The sequence below is a fragment of the Nicotiana sylvestris genome, chromosome 8, assembly GCF_000393655.2.
Source record: "Nicotiana sylvestris chromosome 8, ASM39365v2, whole genome shotgun sequence".
Lineage (NCBI taxonomy): Eukaryota > Viridiplantae > Streptophyta > Magnoliopsida > Solanales > Solanaceae > Nicotiana > Nicotiana sylvestris.
Genome location: NC_091064.1, coordinates 34,748,688 through 34,760,382, shown reverse-complemented (window position 1 = coordinate 34,760,382; position 11,695 = coordinate 34,748,688). Strand labels below are relative to the sequence as shown.

The 11,695-nt window shown below is 41.5% G+C and overlaps 1 protein-coding gene across 1 annotated transcript; it reads right to left on the bottom strand.

Moving 5' to 3' along the window:
• Positions 1–7,868: 7,868 nt before the first annotated feature.
• On the bottom strand, positions 7,869–10,346 carry LOC138874901 (uncharacterized). Its single transcript, XM_070153694.1, has 4 exons — positions 10,044–10,346; positions 9,381–10,001; positions 9,129–9,274; positions 7,869–7,932 (listed from the first exon to the last, which is right to left on the bottom strand). The coding sequence occupies exons 1-4, from the start codon at positions 10,344–10,346 to the stop codon at positions 7,869–7,871; spliced, it is 1,134 nt and encodes a 377-aa protein (XP_070009795.1).
• Positions 10,347–11,695: the final 1,349 nt, after the last annotated feature.

Sequence of the window (11,695 nt, the reverse complement as noted above, 5' to 3'; positions counted from 1 at the left end):
TTAAATGATGTTGTCAAGAATGAGTGAAGGAACAATGATAAGCAATAGCTATATTAAATGACAATAAGTGTAAATAGAGAGAATGATTCACCCAAATGTTGAATGGGATGGATGATTCTTCTCTCTGACAATGATGTAAGACAAATGGATATTGGAATATATAAGGTTTTCTTGGATCTGACGTGAGAAAAAGTTAGAATGACAGCAAATCGAATCCTTGTGGAAAGGTAATATTTTATATTGTCTCTCAAGAGTCTACTTTCCATAAGAGTTCTTATCAGAATGAACATCCCCCCATTTTCCTTCTTTCTTCTCCTATTTATGTGGGATATTCCCAAAAACCCTAAAAAGGTATAGCAGAAGGAATATTCAATAGAATATTCCTATTGAAAGTTCCAAAGCTATACTAGCCGTTAATTCTTTTCCTACTGCTCGACCTCGGCCCTAATGGCTTACTCGGCGGCTTAGTATTATCAACCCCTAGTTGACATCGGCCTAGTCACCCATGATGAGCCATACTTCTCACACTTGGTCACTTCTTCATGCCGAATTTCCTTTAGTCGGATTTTGATCCATACAGTTAGTCCCTCCGCTTATCGAGGTCGTCTTTTGGTTGACCTCAATAAGCAGACTACATCAATTGCAATTCTTGAGAAATTCAGACGAGGAGGTCGAGCACTGGTGATTGCTGCCGAGATAATGACGTGTCGTTCTGAGAGCTGCGGTCAGTGAGGCTGGTTCAGAGTGACGTCACAGTTGCATGCATCATCATTACGCGTCTTCTCGATGCGTTGCATCATTCCTTGTGCTTCTGCCATTTCAATTCTAGTGTTATTCACAGTTGTTTGCACCGATTCGAGCATCGTGGTTTTCTATAAATAAGAAGGGGGAGTCTCTTTGGAGAGAACTTTATACTCTCTGATTTCACAATCCTGCACTTTGTTTTTTCTTCTTCTTCCTGTGTCCATATTTCCTGCAACTTTCACCATCATCATTTCTTCTTCACTTCCGGTTCTTTTGCTTCTACATAGTTATACAAATGGCTAGTGCATTGATATGCCCAACTATGCCTTATAAAAAGGATTAAGCGGTCGCTGCAAATATAATCCCATTTTAAGTCTGGAATCGAATCCTCAGGGAACTAACCTATCTATTACACTCTTCGACAATGTTATTATCAACTCACTCAATCTCTAGATGCAATATTTTTTGATCAATAAAGATTGGGTTTTTGTTTAACTACTTTAACTATTATTAAAAACAACAGTAAGCTAAAATAAAGATAATTCTATGGTAAGAAGGTCTAGGACAGTGATTTCCCCAATTGCTAGTTTAGGTCTTGACTCTTCCGCTATAATCTCGCCGTAATAATCTATGAGGATTAAGAGTTATGAGTTATCGTAATTATCTCTCGATCAACTACGATAATTTACTAGAGCATTCTCTCGAACTACTCTAGCTGACAATAGTTATGCAACTCTAAATTATCCCACCAAAGTTTTGTTATCTCTAAACCAAAGTTCAAGTAATGAATCTCTTCAATTACCCAAAAGTGGTGTTGTTCAACAGCTATCTAACCTAATATTCTTTCTCAAGCAATATAAGGTAATTAGACACGATTAATCAAGGGCTCATTCAATTAATCACCATACAAAACGTAGTTGAACAATCATATCATATATTCGGCTCGATTATAACAACTTGAGTCAAAACTTCAACCAACAATTGGTTCCATCAACCCTAGATAAGTATTTAGCTACTCATAACAAAATAAGAGAAAACTACTAAATTGTTCATAATGTAAAATTGCAAGAATTAAAAGGAGATAGAAAAACTCTAATGTTTGGTTGATCTTCTCACTCTTGTTTTTGCCTCCAAAAGTAGTCTAAAATCAGCTTAGCCCTATCTTGGGCGAGTTTCTAAGGCATATAAGGGTTTTACAAAAGTTTTCCCGATTTTACACTTTGGTCCTCAAACTTTCCAGCAGCATGAACAGTGCACCGCGATCGACCGCGGTGAATGCTGACCTTTCTGCCTTACATTGTTAATCTATCGTGGTTCACCGTGGTGCCACCGCGGTCGCGGTGGCCTTCTTACCCAGGCCATTTATGCTTCTTTGTATTCGGGTACTTCTCGAGTGGGTATTTTTCTTTACATTATCACCTCCAAAACACTCCATATTGCTTCCTCTCATATAATATTCCCTGCTAAATAAAAGAACACTATATAGAGCATTTTGTTGGCAATTTATCTATAAAACAACAACGAAGTATGGTCATATTAAGGTGTAAATATCAAATATATAGTCTACTATCAACACCCACACTTAAATTATTGCTAGTCCTCGAGCAATCCACCACACTCCATCAAAATATCTCCCCTAAGCTTTTCCCTTAATGACTAACACCATGAACATTTTACAAAAGTTGCACCTAGTAGTGAACAACCTTTACCTCAAGAGTCAAACCTTTTGTACCATGCAACATTTGCACTTACTCAAACTACTCTATATAAGAGTCATGACTTACCTTTCCTTTGTGAATCACATGCCCTCACATCACACAAGAGAGTAGTTCCACATATAATGATAATTAGAACAAGTAGGAACTAAGATAGACAAAATTCACTCACTCTCAGAAAGAACGTTCATATGCCACAAAGATACACCATAGGCTTGCCCATAGTGTAATACTTTACTAATTGAGCCCATTAAGTCTAAGATCAATAGGACTTTACTTGGTTGTAATGTAGGCTAAGGGACAGGTAGGATATATTTAGATATAGTGACTAACCTCCCTAAGCACTTTTAATACAATTGCATTAAACTTAAAGATCATAGTTGTGCCAACCAAACACTCCACCTCATTTTTTTAAAACACCCCCATCCATTAGGTGCAATTTGTATAAGCCACCACTAATCAACCATTATATTTATTTATAACCCATATTTTTTTACTTTTTTTTCGTGGTGATTTTTCTTTTATGCTTCAAAATTGCACACCTTTTCTCTATCTCAATGGTTCCACTCAAAAACCAAACCACCACCCCACACTTTTGCAATTGCATATTTCCACTACCATTCAAGTGCTTATTGGGAGGTAAAAGGGTTCAAACGACAAGCTATTCAAACAATTGGATAAGTTTCGCAATGTGGTTGCCAAAGAAATATGCTTATACGCTCAACGGGGTCAACTAAGATGTATTGCATTCAGGTGGGTTTACTTTATATGTCTGGCTCAACAAAGAAATGCCTATATCACTTCTAAAACTGAAAGAAACTACTATTTCGCTTTGCAAACACACAGGGCAAGTTCTAGGCATCAAATATGAAACATGGAACACAGTAAAACTCACACACACATGGCACATGACTCACTCCGGATTGGTTTATCAAGACATTCTCTTTTGCGTGTTCAAGTTAGATACAAACGTACAATTTTAAGTCACTCTAACAGGATTCAACCAATGAAGCTAGGCATTATACTCTAGTGTCTATTGTGCTCAGGTGTATCAACGCTAAGGGTTTTCCTTCGAATTTAGGTCATAGCCCATTAGTCCTACTCTAAAAACTAAAAAGAACAAAAATAAATAAAAACTACCCATACCTGGTTCAAGCTAAACCCTTGGAAAAGAACCGTGACCCAAAGAAAAACCAAGGGGGAGTTACTACACTACCTAAAAATAAAAAAATTAAAATAAAAATCTTTTTGGTCTTTTCTCTAGACTAACTTCCCTCAAGAAAATTGTCTAAAGGATCCGTCATCAGGAAGAGTCTCCATATTTCAATTTTTTTCCCGACTTAGTCCCTCAAGAACCCCGCCGAAAGAGATCCGTCGTCGGGACAAGTCAATTACTATTTTAGCTTTCCTAATGAACTATTACTCTACATCAAAACAACCAAAGCAAGACAAAACAAGCAAAATCAAACAGTCAATTGCTACAATTACAAACATACAATGAAGTATCCCCCACCCCATACTTAAAATGATGACATGTCCCCATGACTTAAAAATTTAAAGAACAATGAGGTTAAGGAACTTCCCTGAAGGCTCACTCCTGATTGGAGACAGTGTCTGGGTTCACGTTGCACGTACATCCCAGTGCTCTCAACCAGCCCAAGAATTTCTTCTCCGACTTCACTTGCCTCTCAGCCACCGCATCAACATGGACACCCAAATCAGTGACTGAGGTACGCAACCCAGCCATATCCTGCTCCAAAGATGTCATACGGGTGCTCCGGCGTGACTGTGATGGGCCTTCCACATTAACTCTCGGAGGAGGAGGAACCACATCTACCTCAGCATCATCATCAGCTGAATCATCATCAGAGTCATCAACATTCACCACCGGCTCTCATGCAATTCCAATTTTTCTTGCCCGGAACGGGGATTTTAGTGGCAATATCCCATCAACTCGAGGGTCTTTAGGGACTCGAGCAATACGACACAGCCAGGTGATCAGTGAAGGGAAGTAGTGGCCCTTGGTTAGCTTAGGTGATCTAATGAACAATGGATGAGCCGGGACACATCAAAATCATTATAGGACATGAAACAGTGGATTGCGGATGCCCGTGGTAGATTAACATCTGTCGTGTTGCTGGATGGCAACAATCGACTGTTGATAATGGTGAGCCAACACTTAGCCTCCCAATTCAGACAGTGGGAGTTGAGAGTAATCCTGTGCTTGATCCATAGGTGTTCTTCGTCCGGCATACAGATAGTATCGAGAATAGTTCCCCACAAGGCCCGAGTACCGCTAAAAGTACGATAAGGATCAAATTCACTCCTAAACACTGATAGCCTGTATATCCTACGGATGGTGTCGAGGGATGCATTTACCGGGGGTGTTGCGCACCGTCACAACCCCATTCTCATGTTTTGTCAAGTTCGCATAGAACTCCCTTACTAGTTGAACATTTGCCTCCTCCGGTACCTCGAAGAAGATGTCCAGCTGACACCGCCTCAGCTCATTAAACATATTGGGGCATTCCACCTCCAAAGCCGTTCGATCAATGTGCACCTTAGGTTGCAACTTCTTAGCTACTTTCTGGTTGTACCTATCCTCCGCTGATTTGGATAAAAATCGAGTGCTATCGAACTGAGGTGCACTGCCTTGGCTCCTAGCTCATGAGGAGCCTCCCGGTCCGCTAGTGGAGGGTCCGGTATTTTGTCTTTTCCTGGAAGAACTCATTGTACCTGTCATACAACGAAACGCCTATTTGTGAGTGTGCAAAATATGTGACTATGGATGGTTACTCAGACTTCACCATAACCATGTCACAATAGCTCCTTATATCTCCATTGGGGCAATTTCCCAAACACCTTGTGAGCAAGGCACTATCCAAGCACATATAGCCCTCATGGGTACATCAAAGCTCCTCCCCAATCAAGTATACTACCACACCAACACACCCCACACTCACTTCATTCAATCACCCACCAATAAACACCTTTTCAAACATGCAATGCACAACCCCTTCACCAATCAAACTCAAAAACGAAATTTAAAAGCAAAAACAAGAAGAAAACGAATATACCAACAATTACATCCCAACACAATATAAATCTACATAAACTACAACACAATACAACACAATACCAAAGAAAAGAGAGGGAAGAGGTGAGGAACATACCGTAGTTGAAGAATGGGTGAGAGGAATGGAGGTGGGGGATGTTAGTATGAGGGAAAAAGAAGAAGGAGAGAGTATTTGGGTGGTTAGGGTTTAGAGAGAGGGAGAGATTGAAAATTTGGGGGAGGGGATCAGGTATTTTGGGTTTAAGAGGGGGGGTTTTGGGTTTTGAAATTAAAAGAGGAAGAAAAGAGAAAAGAAAAACGCAAAAAAATTAAAAATACCTGGTACCCGCCGCGGTCCACCGCGACCGCGGTGTGTTTAAAATCTCGAGGCAGAAAGTTTACGCCTCACCGCGGTTTACCGCGGTCCACCGCGGTCGCGGTGAGATGAAAAATTCGAGGCAGAATGTTTGCCTTCCACCGCGGTCGCGGTGCTGGCACTTTTTTTTTAACACACTAACAACAACACTCGTGGGTTTCCTCCCATGCAGCGCCTGATTTAACGTCGCGGCACGACACAAGCATTTGATCATCACTCCTTATTCGCGTACTGGGGCTCTTCCAAAGTGATTACTACTCTATCCTTTTTTTCTTCAGCCATTCCAAGGTAATGTTTTAACCTTTGCCCATTTACTGTGAACCTATTTGTCCCATCTTCTGATTCAATCTCTACAGCTCCACTTAAGAACAATTGCACCACTCTGAAGGGTCCTGACCATCGGGACTTTAACTTACTTGGGAACAATCTCAATCTCGAGTTGTATAACAACACTAGATCTCCGGGTTTGAAGTTTCGATCCAAGATGTTCTTATCATGCATTAATTTCATCCTTTCTTTGTACAATCTAGCGCTCTAAAAGGCCTGGAACCTGAATTCCTCGAGTTCATGTAACCCAGTGATTCTGTTAGTCCCTGCTGTCTCCATGTCTAAGTTTAACTGCCGCAATGCCCAAAGTGCTTTATGCTCTAGCTCAACTGGGAGGTGATATGTCTTGCCAAACACCAACTTGTACGGTGACATACCAATTGGGGTTTTGAAGGCTGTGTGGTATGCCTACAATGCATCATACAATTTCTTTTCCTAGTCAGTCCTTGTTGCATTCACCGTTTTTGTGAGGACACTTTTAATCTCCCTGTTGGACACTTCAACTTGCCCGCTCGATTGTGGGTGGTATGGGGTGGTCACTTTATGACGAACTCCATATTTTTCCAACAGCCGTGCGAATTCTCTATTGCAGAAATGGGTTCTGCCATCACTGAGTATAGCTCTTGGGGGTACCAAAACGTGTGAAAATGTTCTTCTTTAGAAAGCCTAGTACCCCTTTAGCATCATTGGTTGGAAGAGCCACTGCTTCGACCCACTTGGAGACATAGTCAATTGCTACCAATATGTACTTGTTACCATACGAGCTGACAAATGTCCCCATGAAGTCAATCCCCCACATGTCAAAAATCTCCACCTCTTTAATTGTGGTCATTGTCATCTCGTGTCTACGAGATATGTTGCCAGTTCTTTGGCATTCATCGCAGCTTTTAACCCAAGCATGGGCATCCTTGAACTGAGTAGGCCAGTACAAGCCCGACTCCAACACCTTAGCTACTGTCCGAATTCCTCCAAAGTGTCCACCATATGGTGAAGCATGGCAAGCCTGCAAAATAGAATGTTGATCTTTCTCGCGGATACACCGCTGGATCATGTTATCTACACATATTTTAAACAAAAGAGGTTCATCCTAATAATAATACCGACAATCACGAAAGAACTTTTTCTTCTGTATTGAGGAGAGATCATAAGGTACAATACCACTTGCTAAATAATTAGCAATATCAGCATACCATGGTGCCTCCTCCATTGTCATTGCCAGTAACTGTTCATCTGGGAATGTCTCTGTTATATCCTCAACCTCTACCTTTTTTTCAGCTCCTTCCAACCTTGAGAGGTGGTCAGCTACTTAGTTCTCTGTCCCTTTTCGGTCATGTATTTCCAGATCGAATTCTTGTAATAGAAGAACCCAGCGAATCAAACGTGGCTTTGACTCCTTCTTTTCTATCAGGTACCTAATTGTTGCATGGTCAATGTAAATAATAACTTTCGAGCCAATCAAGTATGACCTGAATTTGTCGAATGCAAAAACAACAACCAACATTTCCTTTTTCGTCACAGTGTAATTGAGTTGTGCACCGCTTAGCATTCTGCTTGCATAGTAAATTAGGTGCATCAGTTTATCCTTTCGCTGCCCTAAGATTGCTCCTATGGAATAGTCACTTGCGTCGCACATGAGCTCAAATGGCTGCTCTTAGTTGGGTGCAACAATGATGGGTGCAGTCACCAATCGCTTCTTCAGCTCCTCAAATGCCAACCTGCAATCATTAGAAAACATAAAGAGATGATCCTTTTCAAGGAGTTTGCATAATGGGTTAGCAATTTTGGAGAAATCTTTTATGAATCGCCTGTAGAACCCGGCGTTCCCAAGGAAACTTCTCACCGCCTTGACTGAAGTGGGCGGTGGTAGTTTTTCAATCACGTCAACCTTAGCATGGTCGACCTCAATTCCTTTACTGGACACTCGATTCCCTAGGACTATCCCTTCTTGTACCATAAAATGGCACTTCTCCCAGTTCAATACTAAATTTGTCTCCACACATCTTTTGAGCACTCTTCTTAAGTTGTGAAGACAGTCCTCGAATGAATCTCCCACCACGGAGAAATCATCCATAAAGACCTCCATAATATCCTCCACCATGTCTGTGAAAATGGCTAACATACACCATTGAAATGTCGCCGGTGCATTGCAAATCCCAAAAGGCATTCTCCGAAAGGCGAAGATGCCATAAGGACAAGTGAAGGATTTTTTCTCTCTATCTTCGGGGGCTATTGATATCTGATTGTACCCCAAATATCCATCCCAGAAACAGAAGTGCGATTGCCTTGCCAGCCTGTCCAATATTTGGTCAATGAAAGGCAAGGGGAAGTGGTCCTTTCGGGTGGCTGTGTTCAATTTTTGGTAATCCATGCAAATCCGCCATCTCGTGACTGTACGAGTTGAGATCAACTCATTGTTCTCATTTTTCACAACAGTCATTCCCTCCTTTTTTGGCACACATTGGACAGGGGTGGCCCAATTGCTATCAGAGATGGGGAAGATGATTCCCATATCTAACCATTTGATCACTTTCTTCTTTACTACCTCTTTCATGTTCGGGTTCAGCCTTTGTTGATGTTCTCTGAAATCTTGTGCATACAGAAGGCTGGGCTGATACCCTTTATGTCTGCCATGGTCCAGCCAATGGCAGTCTTACTTTTCTGCAGTACATGTAAGAGCTGTTCTACCTGCACATCTAGCAAACCGGATAATATAATAACATGCAAAGTAGAATCAGGGCCTAAGAAAATGTACCTGAGGTGAGCTGGGAGCGGCTTCAGCTCCAGCTTGGGTGGTTCCTCTACTGATGGCTTTGCTGAAGGTGTAGCCCTTTTTTCTAACTCAAGGGAATTGAACTGAGGTTCCCTTTTCTAGAATCCTTGGCCTTCAAGTGCCATGACCCAATCAACTAACCCTTCACCATCCATCTCTTCTAAATTTGTCAGACATGCCTCCAATGGATCTTTAGCAGTTAGGGTCACACCATCTTCTTGCAGGATCACATCCACTGCCTCCACTAGAGAGAAATTAGCATATTCACTGGGTCTCCTCATAGATTGCTGAACATTGAATATGACTTCTTCATCGTTCAGTCTCACAATCGATCAGTGCTCTCCTAGTGGCCAAAAATGGCCTACCTAAAATGATAGGTATCTCCTCATCTACCTGACAGTCCAGAATAACAAAGTCTGCAGGGAACACGAACTTCCTCACTTGCACCAACACATCATCAAGAATCCCAGTAGGCCTTTTTACTACGCGGTCAGCCATCTGCAGCAGCATCAAAGTCAGTCTAGCTCTGCCAATGCCCAGTTTGGTGTATACAGCCAGAGACATCAAATTTATGTTGGCTCCCAAATCACATAATGCCTTTGCAAAGGCATAACTCCCAATCGTGCATGGAATAGTGAAACTACCTGGGCCTGACATCTTTTGAGCTATCGGTTTGGTCACTACTGCGCTGCAGGTCTGCATCAGAGTCACTGTGGATAGGTCCTGAAAATCAAACTTCCATGACATTAGGTCTTTCATCATCTTTGCATAACCTGGCATCTCCCTCAAGGCATCCATCAAAGGAATATTCAACTGAATTTGACACAGCATCTCCATGAATTTCTTGTATTGATCTTCCTTCTTTTGTTTTACCAGTCTCTGAGAGAATGGTGTAGGTATCACCCTTTGTGCACTGTTTGCTGGCTTCTCTCTGTTAGGGTTCTGTGGCACAAGAGGCACCACCTGTTCTGCAGCTTGTTCATTTACCTTAGCCTTACCCTTTTCGTCTTGACCCTGTTCAACCACCACTTCAGTCAGATTTCATGGTTCATCTACCTCTAGTGGAATTGGAGTGGATGGCGTAGTCTCTTTGCTGGCTTTTGCAACCTCCTGCTCTATGTCTAAATCTCTCCCATTTAGAAGACTTACTGCCATCAGCTGATTCGAGTTTTGCTCCTTGGGGTTAATATTTGTGTCTGCTGGCAATGTTCCTTGGGGGGGGGGGTTGTTTAAAGCCATAGACAACTTCCCCAACTGAGTTTCAATGTTCATTATAGCTGAATCATGTACTGCCAACTTTTCTTGCATCTTACCATTTGTCCCAATGAGTTGCTGGAGCATCCCCCTGATCTCTACCATATTGTTATCTTGCTGCTAAGGAGGTGGCAGATATGTCAACTATTGCTGGTTCTGCTGTGGGTAGCCCTGTTGTCTCTGGTGGTATGGCACCATTTGGCCTTGAACTTGCATGCCCCCAGGCTGAGGCATGTTAGGTCTGTATTGCGGATTTGGTGCCGGTCTCTACTGCTGTCCTCCTTGTCTCTGACCCCCAAAGTTGTTAACATAATTCATATCTTCCCTTGCCCCTTGATTTTCACCTTCTCCGCTCCATGAACATACATAAGACTGATTAACACAGGGTGTACACAGTCCTCCATTTTTCGTGTCAACAATATGCACCTGTTTGGTACCCATCTCATCTATCTTCTTTGTCAAAATACTCATCTGAATCATGAGTGGGGCCATGTTCTCTGCATGCAAATTATTTGGGTCAAGAGGAACTGAATGCACTATGGGTGCCAGTGTTGTACCTCTAGTCATCCACCCCGAATAATCTATGAGGATTAAGAGTTATGGGTTATCGTAATTATCTCTCGATCAACTACGATAATTTACTAGAGCATTCTCTCGAACTACTCTAGCTGACAATAGTTATGCAACTCTAAATTATCCCACCAAAGTTTTGTTATCTCTAAACCCACTTTTAAGTTCAAGTAATGAATCTCTTCAATTACCCAAAAGTGGTGTTGTTCAACAGCTATCTAACCTAATATTCTTTCTCAAGCAATATAAGGTAATTAGACACGATTAATCAAGGGCCCATTCAATTAATCACCATACAAAACGTAGTTGAACAATCATATCATATATCCGGCTCGATTATAACAACTTGAGTCAAAACTTCAACCAACAATTGGTTCCATCAACCCTAGATAAGTATTTAGCTACTCATAACAAAATAAGAGAAAACTACTAAATTGTTCATAATGTAAAATTGCAAGAATTAAAAGGAGATAGAAAAACTCTAATGTTTGGTTGATCTTCTCACTCTTGTTTTTGCCTCCAAAAGTAGTCTAAAATCAGCTTAGCCCTATCTTGGGCGAGTTTCTAAGGCATATAAGGGTTTTACAAAAGTTTCCCCAATTTTACACTTTGGTCCTCAAACTTTCCAGCAGCGTGAACAGTGCACTGCGATCGACCGCGGTGAATGCTGACCTTTTTGCCTTACATTCTTAATCTATTGCGGTTCACTGCAGTCGCGGTGGCCTTCTTGTCTAGGCCATTTATGCTTCTTTGTGTTTGGGTACTTCTCGAGTGGGCGTTTTTCTTCACATTATCGCCTCCAAAACACTCCATGTTGCTTCCTCTCATATAATATTCCCTGCTAAACAAAAGAACACTATTTAGAGCATTTTTATTGGCAATTT